This window comes from Clinocottus analis, unplaced genomic scaffold (genome assembly GCF_023055335.1).
Source record: "Clinocottus analis isolate CAN_PGR_092001 unplaced genomic scaffold, fCliAna1.0.p SCAF_17, whole genome shotgun sequence".
Lineage (NCBI taxonomy): Eukaryota > Metazoa > Chordata > Actinopteri > Perciformes > Cottidae > Clinocottus > Clinocottus analis.
In genome coordinates, this window is record NW_027175898.1 from 5,403,104 (window position 1) to 5,424,526 (window position 21,423).

Here is a 21,423-nt window from a genome sequence, read left to right on the forward strand (position 1 = left end):
TAAAGAATAGGCCTGCTAATGTTCCCTTCTCTGCCTGTGCAGAAGAGTGGGTCAAAAAGGTAGAGAAATTAGGAAACACTTTTAAGTCATGAAGTCACCACCTACTGAGATGCACATGAGAGCCGCTGAATAGATATAGGTCTCTCTGGCCCCCAGGCTGGTCCAGACATGTGTTAGCGGATGCATCCAGAGCATGTAGGCCGGTCTGCCCTCAGCTCTGACATAGTTTGTGATCCCCGGTGGGCATTAGAGTCTTAGATAGAGTTTCCCCTGTGCCTACAGTGTTATTAATAAGCACAAAGTGCGCCTCTGTTTTGGTGGAGACCGACACACCACAGAGCAAACTGTTTTCATAGCTGTCTGGACTGTCTTCTCCATACAAAGTAAGTATAAAAACAAGATAATAAGAATTGTTACTGATCAGTTGAAGATTTTGACAATGAAGGTTTTGAAGGTCTCCTTGTCTGTGATGTTTACCTAATCAGAAATGTCATCATGATTAAATCTACATTAGATTGCTTTCTTATGCAAAACAGCCTAAAAGGAATATGCAGATTGGAGTGTTTTTAATCATCATATTGCTGCAGGTCATTTGATTAATGGCTGTTCTCTCCTCTTTTGCCATGGACAATCAAACATCAACAGAAATTGAGAAAAACATGACATCTCCTAAGGACTCGGACATGGGACTTGTTGAAGAGTTCCCAGACAGCAGCCGTACTGACTCTGAAACAGGGACGACCGCTCCCCTGGTTGAGTGTACGCCACATCCTGTGCCACGAAAGGACCGGGCGGTCATGGACCACTTGGGGCAGCTTTTCGACCACTGCATCCAGCAAGTGTCCCATCTGGAGACGCAGAGGAACGAGCTGATACAGGAGCTCCTCCGTCTGCAGGAACCCATGATGCGAGTTGTGGGACACCTGAGAAAGAAGCTGGAGGAGACACAGAGGCTTCACACGCTAGCTCAACTAGACTATATTGCTGTTTATGAGGAGATGAAGGAGGTCAAGAGGAAACTGTTTGCCACAGCCAGAGACTGCATCCAGAGCCAGGTGATGCTGTCTGAACAGGAGTATGAGGTGGCTCAGTCTGCTGTTACACAGGTGGGAACCACTGGATAGATGATGCCTGGAGGATTAATTTACTCTGGCAGGTTATGACAGATAATTGTGGTTTGTTCTGCAGTTTGAGATATAATTTACTGCATGTAAATCACTGTATCTATTTGGCTCAAGCAGACAAATGGTTTTGCAGCAAATACTAAAACCAACATGACACAAAACAGTGAATATGTACAACAAACTGCAGGAACAGCCGTCAATGCTGAATGTAAGGTAGCAGAGAACAAATTAAGGAGTAAAAACTTGTTTTAAATCACATATAAATCATGTTAAAGCAACATATTCTATTGCACAATACGGTTTCAGATCTAATCAGGCATAATCATACACCTTATATTGTACACTTATGACCATACGTTAGTTTGTGAACATGTACATACACATGCACAAACATAAGTTGCTAATTTTTAATGAGTCAGTATGACTTCAAAAAAAAAAAAAACATTGTATGTCATGCATTTATAGTTGAGGTGTAGTGAGGAACTTAAAACACATAGCCCACTTTATGTTTGCATTTAAAAAAAGCATATAAAATAAACAGAATGACATGTTGGTCAATGTTTGTAAGATATTACTTCCAATAGGATGTATGTTGTTAATATTTTCATTTTAAACAACTTAGTATACTGTAGCTTTTCTCAGTTACACAAGTTGTGTATATCTTTTCCTTCAAATCAATTTTACATCCATCCACAGGAGGAGCTCAAGGCCCACATTCAAAGTCTGACCCAGGAGTTGTCCCAGCTCCAGGAGGCCCAGCAGAACCAGCACAACACCCTGAGGGACCAGGCCTCAAAGCCCCGCAGGTCCAGGGCCATGAGTGACATCAGCCAGTGCCGGCAGGCTTCGGTCAGACTGCAGCGGCGGCTAAGCGGCAGCGTGAAGGCCCTGGAGTGCTGGTACGAGCCTCGGCTCGTGGCCCTGCTGAAGAGGAGGCAGGTTGGGGAGGACTCCTTGAGGAAGAGCAGGGAGCAGGCCATGGACCTGAGGGCCAGATTGGGGCCCCTGAAAGAGGCCATGCAGAGACTAGAGGTGCAGAGAGCCTGTCTAGAGCAAAGGGCCACTCTGATGGAGAGGGAGAGGGAGGAGCGCGACACACAGCACAAGGTCACTGAAGTCAGGTAGAACAGGGTATAGCTTGTGGTTATTTGGTAAAAAATAGACCAACTGTGTCTCTACTTTGCAGGAGACTGTGGAGAAACTAAAAGAGACTCTACGAGAACTAGAAGTGGAGTTTAAGGTTCAAAGAAAATCCAGGGAAATTTTAGAGGATCGTAATGACAGCATTCTAAAAGAGCTGACGTTTCTGAGGTACGTTTACTCTGAACCTTGTTTATTTTACTTTGAATTATGAGCATCAGGTTTAAAAGATTAACTAACATGTGACTTTTTTTTTTTTTTTACACAGGCAGTGATGAACCCAGTTAAACGACTGAAGAGGAGGATCCTAAATATTCTGTTTGCAGTACATATTCTTGCTACAGCTACAAACCCTGGCAGAGAATTTATTACATAAATGATAACTACAATATTCAGCACGACTTAAACTTTTTACTTTGACATAATATACTTTTAAACTACCTACAAACGTAACATCTGGCATGCTGTGCCAAGAAGCAAAGAAAATTGATTCAATGTAAATATTTTATTATGAATTTACTTAAGTACACAAGAGATCAGATGTAGCACAAAAACAAAAAAATGCAGAAGAAAAACAACATATAAAAGTGACACACAGAAGAGATCAAGAGAATACAAGAACCCCACAGTATGTACAGTTTGAATACAAATGGATTTTTGTAGAAATGTGTTCAGCGCCACTAAACAGGATGAAAAAATAAAACAAACCTAAACATTGAACACATCTGTGATGCCTTAATCACAAACCAGAGTGGAGTACTAGGAGTTTAAAAAAACAAAAAAAGAAGTTACGTTAAATACTTCACGACTAGGTGACGACGCAGCATGTCATTTTTTTTCAATTTTTGTATTTTTTTTTTAAAACCCTTGCTGCCCCAAAATGTATTTGGAAAGGAGATTACTGCGTCTGCCACCGGCACTGGACAACAGATCCGTTTTCAACAACCAGGTCAAATGAAGCGATGTGGAGGCTGGACTCATGCCTGGACCTCTGTATCTGCAGCACCTTCTGGGTCCTCGTCGTTGTAAATATTTTCAGCCTGCAGAAGAAACAATAAAAAAAAAAGTAGAATCCCTGTAACTCGCATTCAATGTTATTAAATGCACTTTGAAATGCTACCCCTCCTGTGTCTGATATTCATTGTTTTACATCATTTCACAAACTTCTGAAGTTCCCACTATGGGACAAACAAAGCTCTTACCATTTGCCAGACTTGCATGATGTTGTCTTCTGATACAGAGCAGATGACCCAAGGCTCATTGGGGTTCCAAGAGAAGTCTGAGATCTTTGCGGTGTGTCCGCCATGGATGAACTGGAGAGACGCAGAGCAGGAGGGATCACTACAGCACTTCACATTTGATTAATACGTACACACAGCAGTTGTTGTCGTCGTCGTCACAACTGACCAGCAGCTCAGGAGGGCCGTCCTCAGCATCCTCGGGTGACTGTTCCTCTCCGATCTTACTGAGGTCCCAGACGTTGAGCCTCCTGTCGGTGCCGCTGGAGGCCAGGATGGTTTCGTTATGAGGAGACCACTGAACCTGTTGAAGAGACAGGCCAGATGTTACATGTCTGAGACAAAGAGCTTCAAAAACATATCAATGGAAAGCCACAATGAACGAGCCCAAAACCCTAACCCTCTTCTGAAACATATCAGATGGACGACAACTGTAACATGCTTGATATCATACAACCAGAAGCTAGTTGCAGATGGCCACTTTGGCACATTGCAAAAAAAATATTAATGGGCTTTAAAGCTCCTTAAGCCTTCATTTTTAACAAGTCTTCTGTTTCTACCAATGGCAGTGAGATCAAACTTGATCCCATGTCCCAACATAACCCCTGATTTGCAAAAATCTTTCAGATTGATTTAACTGACAAGAGGGAGACTTCTTACCTGGAAGATCTCGTCCTTGTGAGACTCAAACGAGTGAAGCTTCAGTTTCAAATTCCTAAGGTCCCAAAGAGCCACCGTCTAAAAAGAAACAGTAGTTCCAGCTTCAACTCATAAAAAATGAGAACACTTCACTGGGCAGCAACAGTGCTATGAGGAAAGAGTGGACCCACCTTATCTGCAGAGCCAGAGGCCAAGATGAACTCACTGTAGGGATTGAAGGACAAGCAGTTGACCTCAGCGGTGTGGGCGTCCACCGCATGGCTGGGCTTGGAGGTGTTGTTGGACCGCGTGTCCCAGCTGGGCCAGAGCAGACAAAAGCACCATTGTTAAAAAGAAGATTGAAACAGAAAAACAACTTTGAATTCACATGAATTATCATAGCTAGTTATATCTGTTACCAACCAAAAACCTACTCACATCATGAGTCTCTGGTCATCAGCCACAGACCCAAAGAGCGACTCGTGGAGCAGGTGCCAGCAAACATCCTCCACCACAGCTGTGTGGCCTGTGAAGATGGTCTTGGCATCCACTATCTTCCCCTCCTTGGGCACTGCACTGATGTCCCATAGACAGATTGTCTGTAAAACAGGAGGGAGATAACGAAAATGTATAAAGAAATTCCAAAGAAAGTTACAAAATGCTTTGCAACAATGACAAAAGAAAGACTAGTTGTGAAAAACAGTAACAAACAGGTTAATTTGTAATAACTTATAACTACTTCAACATCCCAAAAAACTTGAGACAGGGAAACACAAGATTCTAGTTAAAACACCCGGTCGCTTACGTGGTCATCTGAAGCACTGAGGAGGCAGCCGCTGAGGTTTGCGTTCCAGGAGAGGCCATAGCCCTCCTTCTGGTGCCCTCGCAAACGCAGATCTGGGGTGCATTCTCCAGAGGGGTCTTTAAGGTAAATAAATCAGGTTTCTAAAATGTATGTATGGTACTAAAAATGTGCAGAAAAGAACACATGGGTTCTGGCTGTAATCCTACCAGGCTTGGAGGGGTGCTTTGTGTAATCAAATACCAGCACGTCACTGGTGGGGGTCTTAGTGGCGATGATGCAAGGATTTTGAGGCATGTAGCGGGCTCTGTTCACTTCCCCCTCATGGTTGATCTTGATCTCAATCTCTATCTTTCCACTTACAGATCCGAAGCCCCCAAACTCTGAAATAAACAACAATTGCATTCAATGGTTGATGCAAATGAGCTGGTGTTGAAGATAATTAAGTTCTATGGAGCAGTATGGTGTATTGCATTTTATGAACCAAAATGTAATCTAAAACAAAAAAAATTACCTCTATTTTCCGAAGCATTTAAGCTTTCAGTAAGATTTCAATAAATTCATCCAAGAACTGTGAGCCACAACATCCAAATACAATAACTTGTTTAAGACAATTTGATGACACCGATTGACAATAATGTGAATATTGAAATATCGCAAAAGGGCCTTACAACGACTATGCATTTCTTCAATCTATGTGGACATTAGTGCCAATGAGAACAAACTTTACCCATCAAGACATTTATTTTGCCCAATAAGCAGCTCGACACAACACATGATATACTTTAGTTATTTTTTTTTATTACAAATGACCTCCCATGCACACATTATCCCTCACCTCCTTTCTCGCTGTCATAGTGTGATGCATCAAACTGGGCATCATCATTGGGGAGCTGAACGCTCGCAATCACGATGTGATTCTGCTCATCAGAAGTGTGTGTTCCCAAAACCAGCCTGTGTACGCTGTAGTCTTTCCCCTCCGGTCTGTGAAGAGGTAGGAATTAAAAAATGAGGCATATGTTCATTCATGAAAAACAACAAGATGTCACAGAGTTCCTCTCACCTGGTGACATCGGGCAGCCACTGGGCAGTGAGGCTTGGCCACTCCAGGGCGTGGGTCATGACCAGGTCATAGAGGAAAGGGGTGTTCTTCTTCCAGATCTTGTACTCCTCATTGATCACCCTTTCCTCCACAGCATCGTCAAATGCAGCTGCAAGTCATATGTACCAGTTACAAAAAGTCATTTTATAATTACGCAGGTGGTGCCGCATCTACTTTGCCTGGTATAAATAGAGATATCGGAGAGCCCTCCTTAGAAAAGGCTTTCCCGTAATACATTAACAGCACTCTGGTCTATTTGGCTGATAATATAACGTCAACATTTGTGTCTTAGAGATAGAGGTACAAATAAAAAGGGGGCTAAGCAATACGTTATTCCGTGTGGATCAGTAAGCTAACCTCCACTACAATAAAACCTCTGCTTAGCAAGCCTGCTAGCGACTGACGTTAGCTAACAGCTCGCTGGCTGGCTTATAACAATGAAAGGTGATGCAGGCTGGCGCGCCAACACTGGTAGACTGGTAGTTCCTGTCTCTCTCACACACACACAAATTTTTTCAGCTCATTCTGAAAAAGTGACCACCCTTACCTTCTTTATCAGCCATTGTGTCGTGGTTGAACCACTACTGCTGGCAAAGAGTAGACAAATGTTTGCGAGAGCACTCGGGAAACAGATCGGAGGCTTGCAATGGCGCCAACTCAATAGAACAGGATCGACCAATCAGCGTCGACTAAATACCGACCGGAAGTCGTCACCACAACAGCGCTTCTTCATCCGGAACGTTCTCCATAGACTACACGTGTAGCGTCCCGGCCGGTAGCGAATGGTTGTGGCACACCGACATGGTACACGTTTGTTTTACACTTCTTTTAACGCGTTGATCCAACGTACATTCACCATGGACGACCGTCAGCTGGACCTCACGGAGGCACAAAAAGTGACGAAGTCAAAATACCCACCAATCAACAAGAAGTATGAATGTAAGTCTGGTGTTATAATAAACTTGTAGGTAGCTTAGCTTGTTGACCATTACTTTAGCTATTGTTTGTACAGTTTCCGTTGTCAGCTAGCTATAACTAACGTCATGTTCATGCTCTACTTAATTAAACAAAACTGTTTATCTAAATTGTGTAACATACATATTCTTTAAAACGAGTATCGTCACCACTGCCCAGCTGCTCTAAGCTCGTCATGCACGCTCTCATCATGTCGCCTTGTGTTTTACTGTTACAGACCTGGATCATACAGCAGATGTACAGTAAGTGTGTTCTGATATCTTGGTGAAACGTCTGTTGTTCAGTCACTGTTATATTTGTTATACTTTAATCACTTTGGTCACTTTATTCACCTCAATTGTGCAATATAAATACATTTTATTCAGTCTCCTCTGTATATACAGTATAAAATTGCTATTGTGGATTCTTTACTGTTTTTTCTTTTTTATATTATTATTATTATTTATTTACTATGTGTCATTTTACCCATCTGCTGCTGTATTCCTGCAATTTCCCAACTACAGGACTAATAAAACAATATCTTACTGTATCTCTCTCTTCAAAGAATTCACTCTTGGGGAAACAATCTCGAGGAAGCTTTCGAGCAGTGTGTCATGGGCATGTTTGGCTACATGACTGACACAGAAACGGTGGAGCCGATTGACACCGTTGATGTGGAATCAGAGGGTAAGAGCAGTGTGTCGCTTTTTGTTCAACGGGAGCCTCGATTGACGTTTTCATATGACCAGAACTAAATCTTGATGTATATTATTTTTCCTTCTCAAAAGGGGATGACATGGAGTCTCTTCTTTTCCACTTCCTAGATGACTGGTTGTACAAGTTTAGTGCAGACCTCTTTTTTGTTCCCAGGGTGAGTATGTTGGATCAGTTATGCTGGACATGTTTTTTTATGTAGTTTACCAAAACATCCAGGGGAGGTTATGGGGACATAGCAGTAAGAACTACCATAGTTTTATTTAGGAATTGGTCTTTTCCTATCTATGTCACCCATACCTGTCACAGTATGCCGTACATCATTTACATATAATATATTTTGATTATTATCTGATGGACAGACTTAATTATTTGTTCATTCAATTATTTTTAAGTTTCATGTTATTCTTCTTTTAATATCTTATATCTGTCCACCAGGAGGTCAAAGTTTTGCACATCGACAGAATGCACTTCAAGATCCGCTCCATTGGGTACGTTTTTTTATTGTTGTGTTTACTTAACTCACTGTGACTTTTGATCAAAACAAAAAAAGACTTCTCTGATCTGGAAGTTATGTTAAAACATTCTACTGCGCTTGTAAACTTGGAGAATCAGTGTTGATTAATCACACCTTCAACAGCTCCATTCGCCTCATGCTTTATGTTATGGCTCATAGACAAAAACACTTAAATTGGCACTAAATATCACTACTATGCATTAGTATTTTTGGCAATTACACAAGTATCGTGAGTTGGTCATTGCACCCGTAAACTACACATGCTTAAAACATTTGACTCAAGATTTGAAAATCTACCTCGTTCCCCTCCCCAAAGACTGACCATAGTCTTTCTGTATTGTCTTGGCTACCGCTCCCTCCCATCTAATTTGTATTATGTTGTTCATCTATCTTGTCTTACTTTTCTATGTTATTTAGCTCTTTTAGACTGCTCTCTCAATCAATCATCTTTCTTTTATTCATTAAAGTTGGGGTGAAGAATTCTCTCTGGCAAAGCATCCCCAGGTAAGTCAGTGAAGCTTGATTACAGATGTCACTGTAGAATATCACTTTTTCTGTATTCTGTATAAAATAAAATTATGGAATACAAGTGCAGTAGGCTACGTTTAAAAAAAAAAAAAAAAAGAAAGTGATGGGACTTAAGGAGAATTGTGTGAAACACATAATAAATGAATACATAAATGCTGTGTTTGTGTTATGTGCTCTCTTGTAAATCCAGGGAACTGAAGTGAAAGCCATCACATACTCCGCAATGCAGATCCACGATATTGAAAAACCAGAGATATTTGCCATCATTGATATCTGACAAGACCCCCAGAGGCAGATCACAATCCTGGTTCAATGAAACTGGAATATCTACTCGGCCAATTTAAGTGGCCTTTTATCGAAGGCACTGATTCTTGACTTGTAAAATCTGTTTTTTGTACAAACAGCCACATTTCTCAAATGTTTCTGTTAATTTTTAGATTACAGATTAGTGATATGACACATATCTTTTACTATATAATTTCAGAAATCACAAAACCATGGAAATAAACGCTCTACTTAAAGTCACTATTCAAAAGAAACTCAAATTTTAAACGGTGTAGTATTTTTACAAAAATTTTCAACACAGTTTTACTTGAAATTCTTTTGCAAATTCTTATTTATCACATATTTGACATAAATTGTGTCAATGCCTTAATCGTTGTAAATTGATAAAATGGTTATCGATACTTTAAAATTGAATCTTGCTTTTGAATATTTTGTTAGTGTTTGGTCATTAAGGAGGAACAGAGCAGTGAACAGGAGCTCCAACATCAGAATTTCAAAGCAGGGGAAAAAACAAAACTCACTAAGTTAAGATTTCAACACAGCAGCATAAACTACCAATGCAAATGTGGAATATGTATTATGACTAATAGCACCAGTTACATTGTTTGAATTGTTTTCATATGTTTATTTACATACACCTAGGACTAGGAATGATGTAATGTGTCTGTCATTTTAAAAGGAATAATGCTTTCAATGAGTCAACATTGAAGAATGCCATTTTGTAGTACATTGTGTTGCACAAAGTGTAACAAACACATTTCTTGTTTATTTATTCTGAAATTAATTATAGCTTACTGGTTGTATGCTTAACCCTTTGGCCAAGTTATCTCACTTGGTTGTTGTTTTTCTTTGTTCCATATTAGTGTAAAAATAAATAATTGGGTTCAGTAAGTATGCTCTTTGCAGGGATTGCTTGGTGCAGTGTTATCATATAAATGTATGTTTTATGACCCTTTTTTTATTACTTTACACGAAAAATAATAAACAAATGATCTAATTAAAAAGAAGACGTACAAATAATTGTGTATTGCAGCTTAACTAAAATGTTTGTTCTGTAAATTATGCAAGTTACAAAGTTGCTTCAAATGGAGGCACCCCGTTGTTCCAACCATGTACAATGGACGCATCTAACAATTTTCACCGGTTGGAATAGTTTGTATAAAACCACAGCAGGACAAATTGTCCTCCCATGTCTAACCAATGAAATCGCGGTGTTCAGTAACCAGCGTTGATATAAGATCCACCTTTTAATTGTAATGATTACATATTTGTTTTAATATGGGAGCGAAAAGGCTTTGGATCTACAACAATAGGTTAAAATTCACAAGCAACCGGTTTAAGGGGATCGCGCCCCCGCTGCCTTTCCCTCCCGATTACCTTGGTGCGCTCCGGTGGTGACGTCATCGGCTCTTCTCGCGTATCTTCCTCCTCCCACCACACTGAAATGCAGCTGCGCCATTGCTCCTTTGTCCATTGAAGAGAGCCGCGCGACTTGCAACGGAAAACCTACGTAGTCGTCCTGCAACTCGACCGCTTCTTGTGCCGCAGTCGCAGACACCGGGTCGTCTACTGGGTTGCAGCATTGAACGAACGTAGCGGGGCGTTGTGGTTTAAACCGGCCGTACTGGTGCGTTACGAGCCAAGCGTTCAATTTTGACGCGAGCCCACAAAGGAAAATCAAAATGGAAGACACTAAATACCTTCCGGAGCTACTGGCTGAGAAAGACAGCTTGGATTCGTCGTTCACGCACGCAACCAAACTCATTTCTGCAGGTGAAGTGTTTTCTACCTGGTAGAGGCGAATAAAAGACTCGCGCTACAATGGCAGCGTGGCGCGAGGCCTAGTCGCTTTTGTGTGTGTGTGTGTGTGTGTGTGTGTGTGTGTGTGTGTGCGCGCTTATACGAGTACACATCGGCCGGTACAGGCCTGAACAATGGCGTAATGAACACGTGGTTGTTAGCAATGTGGGTCAAACCCTCTTAGTTGAAAACGTGCAATGTTTTGTTTAAATATACTGAGAAGGATCAATTAAAATAATGTACGGCATACATGTTTTAAATGAATTAAATGATCGGTGTTGAGCAATAGCACGTTCACACCACGGGTCCTTTTGCAGCATCCACTCATTGTTGCACGGTGCTTTATGTTACGGGTCACAATGGTCAAAAGGACTTGAATTGGCACTTAATATCTTTGCCATGCATCACATTTTTGGTTATTGCTCAAGTATAGTTTTACCAGTAAATTCCACATGCATAAAATCGTGTTGTCTGGCCTGCAGAGATTGAGAGGATTCAGAAAGGCGACACCAAGAAAGAGCCAGAGAAGGAGACGTATCTGGACCTGTTCGCCACCAAGAATCTCAAACTGAAAGAGCGGGTACTCATTCCTACCAAGCAGTACCCCAGGGTGAGCGCTTTCATCTTTCTCATCTAGTGCTTGGATGTCGTATGAAGTAAAGGAATAAAGCCTCAATTAACATAACATATTCATAATACATCCTGTCACCCCCTTTTCATCCAGCCTGGCTGTCCCAGAATTAGTCTAGTCATGTGATCTGTGCCCCACTAAGCTTGTTTCTGCATGAACAATTTTGCAGCATTCTGTAAATGCAGATTTTGAATGTCTATTACAACAGTGGAATAGACCTGATATAATTTAGGAGTGGATAAAACCTGCTGTGCATTCACTTATTTTACTGGTAATGCTGCAAATAAACTTGAAATATCCCCTACAGGTCAACTTTGTTGGTAAGCTTTTGGGACCACAAGGCAGCACAATCAAGAGACTCCAGGAAGAGACCGGTGCAAAGATTTCTGTGCTGGGTAAAGGCTCTATGAGGGACAAGAATAAGGTATCTATAAAAACGTTTTCCTGCACTATTTATTTAAAGGGTGTTGCCTGGTATTGCCCTAATGTTTTGTACGTTGATCGTAATTTGCATTCCATCTCTTTTTTCAGGAGGAAGAGTTGAGAAAGGGTGGTGAGGCCAAATATGCTCATCTGTCTATGGAGCTGCATGTATTCATTGAGGTGATGGCACCCATACCAGAAGCCTATATGCGCATGGCTCATGCTATGGAGGAGGTCAAGAAGTTCCTTATCCCGGTATGTGCCCGAATGAACCTAAAAACCCCCGTTACAGAAATGTTATTTTGTGCTGACAGTTGTCAAAATGGCATGGCAAGTATTTTTTAGTCCTAGATTACACTAGACGATAATACCGTAACATACGATATAAGTAAAGAATGACTACAGGTTTGAGGAAAAAGTATAAGGGCCTGGGTTGTCATTGACTGTTTTTGTCTCGTCTGTAGGAGCCCGGCGAGCATGACCCGTACATGGATCCTCACTTCCTGAATGGATCCCAGGATGGCTCAGGCAGGGGGCGAGGCGGTCACCTCGGAAGAGGCAGGGGTGGACCACCTGGTGCTGGAGGACCAAGGTAGGAGCCTGATTTCATGTCCAAAACATCTACAGCGGCTCATTGTAGCATCATCTTGAAATTATGTCATTAGTAAACACACCTGGGTTTTTAAGCAGTGAAATTATCCTAAAGTCACTTCTATTGCTGGTTTTAAAAATATGTTGTTCACGTTTTACAACCTGGTTAATCATCCACAGGGGGCGAGGGATGCCACGTGGGGCTCCCAGAGGCTCAATGCGTGGTGGAGGACCACGGGGAGGATTAGGGCGTGGCAACGGGCATAGAGGTGCACCATCAGGTAGGGGTGGACCACCGTCTGCTCCTAATAGAGGGGGCTCGGCCCCCCGTTCTAGACCACCTGCAGCAGGGGCTTCAAGGATGCTTCCCTCTGCAGCTATGTCTCACCAGGGTCCTCCCTCCGCATCACAGTCCAAATCTGATGGCTATGAGGACTATGTAAGTCGCTTACGTCCTGGTTTCTTTTTACATGACTTGTCTCTTGCTAACCCATAAGGTGCAATGTGGGTTCCTTTGGTTGCAATACTAACATCATTTTTGCTCATTGTAGCCTGCTTACGAAGAGCAGTATGCAGAGCCTGCCTATGAGGGATACGACAATTATTATAATCAGCAACCAGCACCTGCGTAAGTTGAAATTAAGTTGGTTGACCTGCCCGCTAAATCTGAATACATACATACTCAAATTGAAGCAGTATTATACTCACACTTCTTTACTGCCCACAGAGATACTGAATATTATGATTATGGACACGGAGAGGCCCAGGAAACCCCATATGAGCCTTATGGTAAGATAATAAAATTACCCTTGATTTTTGTCACGGACACACACACACACACACACACACACACACACACACACACACACACACACACACTGAGAACACTTGTGGAGGACTTGCTGATTGGATGTCCTGTCTACCTCACTAATGATTTGTTCCTGTGTTTCTCCTTTGTCTTTGTAGCTCAAGATGAGTGGGACAACTCATGGTCCAGCTCCGGGGCTGGAGGCAAGACCGCCGCCCCCAGGCAGTCGAAGGGAACGTATAGAGAGCATCCCTATGGAAGATACTGAACGGCTACTGGTAGAGAGTTGCTATGGCAACTGTCTCCGATTGTAACTCACTGAACTTTTCAAAAAGTAATTTCCCGCTCGTTTGTTCCCTTTTTTTATGGTTTATTTTTTATTTTTAACCTCGGTAGACGTTTTGTTGGATGTATCATAGAGTGCCAGAGGAGAAACATGAAGACGGGTTTTTTCGTTGTTTACCTGTTTCCATTTAATGTTTGTTTCAGTTACGTAGTTGGCAGGTCCTAGTGACATAACCCTAACAAAGAAACAAGAGTACCATTTTAATGATTTATCGTTAAGTTAATTGCATCTGAACAAAATGTGACTGTGGCGATAAATTCTTCTCACGTAGGCTGCAATCTAAAAGTCCTTCATGACTGGACAAAAATGATTCACAATGTAACTTCACTTCAACAGATTTAGTCACAAACTCAAATACAGCCCTGAGCCGTTTGATAAAAAACAACAAAAGTCTTATCTTTTATTTGTTTATACTGCAATACAAATCTAGTCTGGTGTGAAGTTATAGATTATCCTAAAATACTTTTGAAATCCATTTGGCAAAGAGAAATGCTTCTATTTTTGCCCAACTTTACAATTGATATATTGTGATCTGTCCGGACTATTATTTGCGAAATCAACGTTGATCGACTAATTCTTGTAAAGCTAAAGGATTAACAATCCTTACTGTGTGAGAGGAAGGCAGCAGCCAACTCAATATTTTGTACATAACCTTAGGAAAACTGTGTATGCTTTTAAGCCGTACCGTCTCCAAAATGCATAATGCCTGTGTACCTTTGGCTAAATAGGATACTAAATATATCCCCAAATGTTTTTCTGCAGTGCGTGTTTCAATAAAGTTTCTAGTTTCTTTTTAATCAAACTAAACATGGTATTTTGCCTTTGTTGTACCAAAGGAATGCCTTCAGTTTGTGAAAGTGGTCCTCAGTGGTTTCTCAACAACGCTGATTAAGCTGTATGTATACACGTTAGCCTGACAAAAAAAAAGCAGTGTAATGACATTGAGCTTATCCTCTTCGTCTGTTTTTAAAACTTATCTAAATGACACTTGTAATGTCGCCTTCAAAAACAATAAAATAAAGCTCATTCCTTGAGGTAATGTGCTGCCAAATACATGTTTTGAATTGAGAATGATGTAGTGCTTGAACATGGATTGTCATTAACCTTCAGTTAGTGTATCTATTCAAGCTCTCAAGAGAGCAATGTATCTTCAGCCACTTGAAATAACGGAATTTCAACAGTATTTCAAATCAAGCTTGCAGGGATCTTACTTGACTTTGATGCAAAGTCATGCTGGCTGGTTTTTAAAAAAGAAAAAAATCGCAGAGGAGAGGATTCTAAAAGCCTAAAGATCGCCACAAGAAGGTAAAACTAACCCCAACACTCATTTGTTAGATTTTTTTTTGTTTCGTTTTGTTTTCTGTGCAAAACATCAAGTAATGAAAGTCATCCAAAACATATCAAAAACATTGAAGTACAAAATTATGCTATCTGTAGTTATTTCCGAGCAAAATAAGCCGTACAAAACAATCAGAAATGGTTGTGATGCAACTCTTGCTCAAATAAAACCAATAATGGTCCATTCATTTCACTCAATACTTACCAATTTCCATCTTGATAATTTCTGTAGAATGTAGATTAATGAAATTTAGTAGTTGCACTCAAAGCCTTAAAACTTCCCTTTGATGGACAAAACCTTTCAGCTTGAGTTGCATGATACTTTTGTAGTTTAAAGTTAGTTTTGCATGTGTGTTGTTCACTGTGCATGAAGTCACTGGTGTGTCCAAGATCTCATTTCTGTTTCTCTTTTTAGGTTGTCAGAAAACTGTAGGTGCATTTGACACATTGAACTCCAGTTTACCAGGCTTTTATGGTCAGTTGAGAAGATACTGCATACTATTGTTGGCCTTGAATTTTGCTCTTAAGATCATTAAAATCTTCTGTCTTCAACAGGTCCATTAAAAGTCCCTGGAAAGAGGCCTTGCTGCGTCTTTGAGGCTGACCGCTTCTTTGTCAATATTACCCCCTGTGGGATTTATTGTTGATACTTTCATGATGTGATCATGTGGAATTTTTATATTTTTATTAAATGTGTCCAGATTTACATTATTTTTACCCAAGTAAAAATACTTTTTATGGAGAGAAAAAAATAAAGTGTTTTTTAAAAAAAGTAAATTGTGTGTCCTTATTTGAATGTGTTTTGGTCACCATAAGTAGTCTGTCCATATTAGCTGGATGGTTGCCTATAGTTAAGGCTGCACTAAGGTTTTAATGAGAAGGACGTGTCTTGCTTATCATTCTTGTCTTGAATTATATATATCATATTTTTGGTGTTGCCTGGTTTAGACTTAACTGTCACAGTTTTACCAAATAAATTATTGTGCATCTTCCTTGACTGCCTGAGATGCAGAACAGATGAACTGCTATTAAGAGGAGATGCAGGGTTTGGTACGCAAACAATGCTGTATTTTCACACTGCACAAGATCTTCTTTTCCAGTTCCCGTATCTGAGCTTGTGGTTAAGATTTGTAAAGTGGGAGAAGCCTGGTAAATTAATGTTTTACATTTAAATGTCCAAAACCATTCTGGAAACGTTAGATTCCACATGCCTTTCCCAGTTTGTCCATTTGTTAGTCAAATGTCAATCAATACAAATTCACCAACAAATTTAAAATTTTCTCCAATCATGTAAACAAGTTGCACCAACCCAGGTGAACTGTATACACACAGTTTATAATTAAATTTTGACCGCGATCCTCAAGTGTATAACCGTGTAAGTACATGAATACCCCACGTTAGCGGTGTAATACCCCTTTAAGTGACTCTCCTCCCACAGGTCGCCATCAGATCCGCGCCCCCGTCTATCAGCGGCTAGTTTCACATCAACAATGACTGCCTTCGCGGATTTCGATGGAAAACATGCCAGTATTTCAAATAATATTTTGAAGATTTACTGCGTCTGACTTGTTGTTGATGCACCGGAGCAGCTCGTAGCGCCGGTAGCGGAGCCACTGGTGAGCCAATGTACTTGTCTGCTCCGGGAGCTCGGTTAGCTAGCTAGTCAGAGGTACTGTTAGCTTAGGCCTCAAATCTTTTATTTAATCAAGCGTGGTCTTGGCGGACAGACCGAGTCCGTCGCCTGATGCACGGGGGTCCACGTTGGTTTGGCCCTCTGCCTCGTGTCTGGCACTGACACGGTTCACGTGAACTCTGTGACCGGGGAGAGAGCAGATTGTGTCGCTGCTTCGCTAGCTCGTAGTGTCAGCTTCCGCAAAAACACAACTTGCCCCATATAAAGAGATGCTATGAAGCTGTCTCTCACTTGTTCAACGGTCAGATAACTAATCGCGCGTGATTTATGAGGGACATTTTTTCTTCTTGTTGTACATCTACATAGACCGTGCACGTGCTTTCATTTGCCATGAAGCCTTAAACTTGGAGATATGTGTTTATGTTGTGGTTGTTATGAATGTGCTCCACTCCTTATTGTCAACTATGTGACTAATCAAATCACTGAGCAAAATATGACTTCACCAGCAACTGAGGCTCCTCCGGGGACTTCTAGCCTACGTGATACATGTCGCGGACTGATTTTAAATCACTTCCAGACCATTGGTCAATACATGTTTTTCCGCATTTTGTCATTCTAGATCGGCCTTCTCGAGCACAGTGACTCGCCTCCTTGTGAACAGATACCAGCATAAGGAGAGAAATCGTAAATAAAAATAATTAAAAAAGACCGTCTTGTAGCTGGGAGAAGTGAGTCGTGGGTGCGTCTGCGATGGCCGGTGGAAGGAGAGGGGCGAACCGCACCACGTACTGCAGACCTCCACTGAGCAACGAACCGGGCTCTGTCAGCAACGGGAACCACTCCACCAGCTCCCCGGTCACAGGGGTGCGATCCCGGACAAGGTGAGCTCTGACATACGTCTGCTAGACACACACAGAGGGAGTTAAGAAGTGACCGTTGCAGCCTGGGAGTCTTGATGGACTGCCCCTGTGCCACTCCAGTTGTCCCATGTTATCACAGAGTGATGTAGGCATCCTAATAGATGACATGAAATTTCATTTAGCTGACGCTTTTATCCAAAGCGACTTAGTGTAAGTGCATTCAACCATGAGTACAAACTCAGAACAACACGAATCGAGAATGTAAAGTGCACTAATACAAGTTTAGTTTTGTCTGCAGGAATGGTTCGGGGACATGCATGTCCAATCCCCCGTTGGCTGCGCAGACGGTTGTTCCTCTGAAGCACTGTAAGATCCCAGAGTTATCGATGGATCGCAACGTGCTGTTCGAGCTCCATCTTTTCTTCTGCCACCTCATCGCCCTGTTTGTCCATTACGTCAACATCTACAAGACTGTGTGGTGGTACCCCCCATCGCACCCTCCTTCACACACATCGCTGGTGAGCACTCCCTGGTCAGCTGTTGGCAGATGATTGTGTTTATGTTATGGTTATCTTTGTTATTTTCAGTGGTCGTTCCTGTGTCTCTGTTTGGAAATTTGCAAGTGGGAGAAATAATCCTGAATCCATCTTATTATTTACAGAACTTTCACCTTATTGATTATAACATGCTGGTGTTCACAGTCATCATACTAGCAAGGAGGTTAATTGCAGCAATTGTTAAAGAGGTAAGAGTTACATTTTTGGCTTCAACATTTTTAATATTTTGCTTTCGTCCCTCACATGTGTTGCTATATGTTTCAATATGAAATGGCACAAGTCATGTCCCTCTGTATTGGATGCAGGGGTTTGAAGTAACGAACTACTACAGATATATGTGCTTCCTCTCTTTCACATCTTTGATTCTGTTCCACTTTGAATAAAAATCAAATGGCCAAATTATATCAATGCGACTATTCTATCTCCCTCCATCTGTCCAGGCATCACAGAGTGGGAAACTATCCTTCCCTCATTCGATCTTTCTGGTGATGGCTCGGTTTGCTGTGCTAACGCTGACAGGCTGGAGCCTGTGTCGCTCCCTTATTTACCTCTTCAGGACATACTCTGTCCTCAGCCTGCTCTTCCTCTGCTACCCGTGAGTAAACGCAAGGAGAACAAAGAGGGTTGTACTCAATTTTCCATATTGTCCGCACGCTCTACAAAAGCCTCGATGCATTTGCATAGTAGTTTATACGTTCCTGCTGGTGTCTTTGCGTTCATGTTTTCCCCATCTTTCATAAGCTGGATTGGATGCTGCCGGATGTCAAATGTGTTTTAAAACAGTTTTTGCTGAAACAAGCTGTATACATTGTTGGCAAAAAACTTGGCTCACTTAAAAGTAATCTGCACTGAGGTTTGAATGATTGAAGTGATCTGGTGTTTGTTGTCTCCTGAGCACTCTCGTGAAGAGTTGAAACACTGCCTTGTAACATCCGTTTTATTGAATATTAATAACATTATGTCTGGACGCTGCTGTCCATGGTGTCTTTGCTTGCAAACACTTTGGCCTTAGCATTTCACCTAACAAGCAGTGATTGAGATCGTCACCATCTTTGTGACAAAATCACAAAGATGGTGTCCCAAATGTTTGTTTTCACTGGGAGAGCTTTGCTCAACCACCAGTGTGGAAGCAAGCAAGGCTTTAGGTATTGTAAAGGTATGTTTTTTCCACAGATTCGGGATGTATATTCCATTCTTCCGGTTGAGCTGTGACTTCCGGCGAGCAGGTCTGCTCTCCCCCGTTGCCAGCATCGGCTCCAAGGAGGTAGGCAGCATGGGCCGGGGCCGGGACTACCTGACTGTGCTGAAGGAGACGTGGAAGCAGCACACCAGCCAGCTGTACGGCGTCCAGGCCATGCCGACTCATGCCTGCTGCCTCTCACCGGATCTCATCCGCAAGGAGGTGGAGTACCTGAAGATGGACTTCAACTGGAGGATGAAGGAGGTGCTGGTGAGCTCAATGCTCAGTGCTTACTATGTGGCCTTTGTTCCGGTCTGGTTCGTCAAGGTAAGACACTGTCTAAATTGTAACCTTTTACACGTTAATAACGAAATATGCTTTCATGCTTTAATAAAACTTATTTTTCTCTCTCTCTTTTACTTCAGAGTACACAGTATGTGGACAAGCGTTGGTCTTGTGAGCTGTTTATTCTGGTGTCAGTCAGTACGTCAGTCATCCTCATGAGGCACCTGTTGCCACCTCGATACTGTGACCTGCTTCACAAGGCCGCAGCTCACCTGGGCTGCTGGCAGAAAGTAGACCCCTCCCTCTGCTCCAACGTTCTTCAGCACATGTATGTACCACTCCTGGTGTATCACTGGGCTCAATGTCCATTTCGATTCAAATCCTAATTACATTCTGCTGTCTCTCTTTGCCCAGATGGACAGAAGAGTACATGTGGCCACAGGGAGTCCTGGTCAAACATAATAAGAACGTCTACAAGGCCATGGGTCACTACAATGTTGCCGTTCCGTCGGACGTGTCCCATTATCGCTTCTATGTGAGTATTCCTAAATTAACAGGTCCTGTAGACCTGAGACACCACAGATTTCCTGTACTGCCTGTTTTATAAAATATCTGCGGTATTATAAAAAGGCAGCTACTTGCACATACTTGGTCTGATGACTGCTTCCTGTCTCTCTCCCTCGCCTTAGTTCTTCTTCAACAAGCCTTTACGAATATTGAACATACTCATCATCCTGGAAGGTGCCATGATATTCTACCAGCTCTATTCGTTGATATGTTCAGAAAAGTGGCATCAGACGATATCACTTGCTCTGATTCTCTTCAGCAACTACTACGCCTTCTTCAAGCTGCTCAGAGACAGAATAGTCCTAGGAAAGGCATACTCGTACTCAAACAGCTCATCAGACCAGAAAGTTAGTTAGATTTTAGTTATTATTGTTCGCATTCACTCTGGAACAACAAAAACATGCCTAAGAGCTCTGTATTTTTTCTACAAACTGCATTTTGTGTCACGTTTCTGTTCTGATCTGCCATAATAAAAAGACATATTTTTGTATTACTTTAAAGGTTCGTATTAGTTTTATTTGGTCCTGATATCGGTTTCCATTCTGACCACAAGGAACCTCTGTGCCTCAAAGGTTAAACTCAAAATTTGAAATATTTCTTAGCCAATATGTGTACATTTCAGTTGACAGGTTGCACAAACTTATTTTTGTATGTTTTAATTGCATTACATATTTTTATTTGGCTATTGAAAATGTATGGAGGCAAAAATTATTAACGGAATCCAAGATTCATATTTTTTGAATGATTATTACATTACCTTTAATTTAGCTGACTTTTTTTTTATTATCTAAAGCCTTCTTAAGGAGCAATGTCCTGCTGTTAAGCGCCCGGGTGTTCAGTGTCTAGCTCAAGACGGAGAAAAGAAAACAGAGAAGCAGAAAATAGTTGAGAGAAGAAGAAAAGAGTAGAAAGAAGCAGAAAAGAGAAATAGCAAGGAGAAAAGAAAGGTAGGTCATGTGTGTGTGTGTGTGTGTGTGCGTGTGTGTGTGTGTGTGTGTGTGTGTGTGTGTGTGTGTGTGTGTGTGTGTGTGTGTGTGATAATATGGATATAGAATGTGTAAATCAATCTGCAAAAAGTTTATATATAAGTTCAAGATGTGTGTGTGTGTGTGTGTGTTTATATATATCTTTAATTTTTTGAACACATTTTAATCATATTTGAAATGTTGGCAGTTTTTAAAAGTTAACCTTACACCCAATAGACGTTATGCTATTCAACATTTCACATTAATTTACTGATTGTATAACCTGAGCATGTAAGAAACATGATGAATCAGCTGCTGTTTTGCCAGTGACGTGAGAAGAGTTTAACAAAACATCCAGCAGGTGGTGGTGTACACTGAAATGGAAATTACGCAGCT

At 41.5% G+C, this 21,423-nt stretch overlaps 5 protein-coding genes across 9 annotated transcripts; 4 read left to right on the forward strand and 1 right to left on the reverse strand.

Moving 5' to 3' along the window:
- Nucleotides 1-312: 312 nt before the first annotated feature.
- On the forward strand, nt 313-3,346 carry LOC137787331 (syncoilin-like). Of its 2 annotated transcripts, XM_068579664.1 has the most exons (5): nt 313-383; nt 646-1,106; nt 1,821-2,231; nt 2,311-2,435; nt 2,533-3,346. In XM_068579664.1, the coding sequence occupies exons 2-5, from the start codon at nt 660-662 to the stop codon at nt 2,537-2,539; spliced, it is 990 nt and encodes a 329-aa protein (XP_068435765.1). In that variant the 5' UTR covers nt 313-383; nt 646-659; the 3' UTR covers nt 2,540-3,346. The 2 variants fall into 2 exon arrangements, with proteins under 2 accessions (XP_068435765.1, XP_068435764.1); XM_068579663.1 differs by lacking the exon at nt 313-383 and having other exon boundaries at nt 624-1,106.
- LOC137787329 (histone-binding protein RBBP4) lies at nt 2,755-6,733 on the reverse strand. The gene is made up of 11 exons (XM_068579661.1): nt 6,593-6,733; nt 6,007-6,154; nt 5,782-5,927; nt 5,153-5,326; nt 4,947-5,062; nt 4,580-4,740; nt 4,333-4,459; nt 4,163-4,240; nt 3,672-3,806; nt 3,467-3,577; nt 2,755-3,304 (listed from the first exon to the last, which is right to left on the reverse strand). Exons 1-11 carry the CDS (start codon nt 6,606-6,608, stop codon nt 3,242-3,244), a joined length of 1,275 nt encoding a protein of 424 aa, XP_068435762.1. The 5' UTR covers nt 6,609-6,733; the 3' UTR covers nt 2,755-3,241.
- A 57-nt stretch (nt 6,734-6,790) lies between these two features.
- On the forward strand, nt 6,791-10,063 carry zbtb8os (zinc finger and BTB domain containing 8 opposite strand). Of its 2 annotated transcripts, none has more exons than XM_068579666.1 (7): nt 6,791-6,984; nt 7,238-7,262; nt 7,565-7,686; nt 7,788-7,870; nt 8,152-8,204; nt 8,698-8,734; nt 8,949-10,063. In XM_068579666.1, the coding sequence occupies exons 1-7, from the start codon at nt 6,828-6,830 to the stop codon at nt 9,033-9,035; spliced, it is 564 nt and encodes a 187-aa protein (XP_068435767.1). In that variant the 5' UTR covers nt 6,791-6,827; the 3' UTR covers nt 9,036-10,063. The 2 variants fall into 2 exon arrangements, with proteins under 2 accessions (XP_068435767.1, XP_068435768.1); XM_068579667.1 differs by having other exon boundaries at nt 7,824-7,870.
- A 394-nt stretch (nt 10,064-10,457) lies between these two features.
- On the forward strand, nt 10,458-15,720 carry khdrbs1a (KH domain containing, RNA binding, signal transduction associated 1a). 2 transcript variants are annotated; one of them, XR_011077644.1, is made up of 11 exons: nt 10,458-10,816; nt 11,326-11,453; nt 11,782-11,898; nt 12,006-12,152; nt 12,362-12,489; nt 12,669-12,927; nt 13,040-13,116; nt 13,216-13,277; nt 13,455-13,630; nt 15,396-15,455; nt 15,536-15,720. XR_011077644.1 is itself a non-coding variant. In XM_068579662.1 (9 exons), the coding sequence occupies exons 1-9, from the start codon at nt 10,726-10,728 to the stop codon at nt 13,562-13,564; spliced, it is 1,119 nt and encodes a 372-aa protein (XP_068435763.1). In that variant the 5' UTR covers nt 10,458-10,725; the 3' UTR covers nt 13,565-14,681. The 2 variants fall into 2 exon arrangements, 1 of the variants encoding a protein (XP_068435763.1); XM_068579662.1 differs by lacking the exons at nt 15,396-15,455; nt 15,536-15,720 and having other exon boundaries at nt 13,455-14,681.
- A 706-nt stretch (nt 15,721-16,426) lies between these two features.
- On the forward strand, nt 16,427-20,562 carry tmem39b (transmembrane protein 39B). 2 transcript variants are annotated; one of them, XM_068580454.1, is made up of 9 exons: nt 16,427-16,596; nt 17,233-17,494; nt 17,760-17,991; nt 18,135-18,218; nt 18,471-18,625; nt 19,204-19,537; nt 19,636-19,823; nt 19,910-20,030; nt 20,185-20,562. In XM_068580454.1, the coding sequence occupies exons 2-9, from the start codon at nt 17,364-17,366 to the stop codon at nt 20,416-20,418; spliced, it is 1,479 nt and encodes a 492-aa protein (XP_068436555.1). In that variant the 5' UTR covers nt 16,427-16,596; nt 17,233-17,363; the 3' UTR covers nt 20,419-20,562. The 2 variants fall into 2 exon arrangements, with proteins under 2 accessions (XP_068436555.1, XP_068436556.1); XM_068580455.1 differs by having other exon boundaries at nt 17,772-17,991.
- Nucleotides 20,563-21,423: the final 861 nt, after the last annotated feature.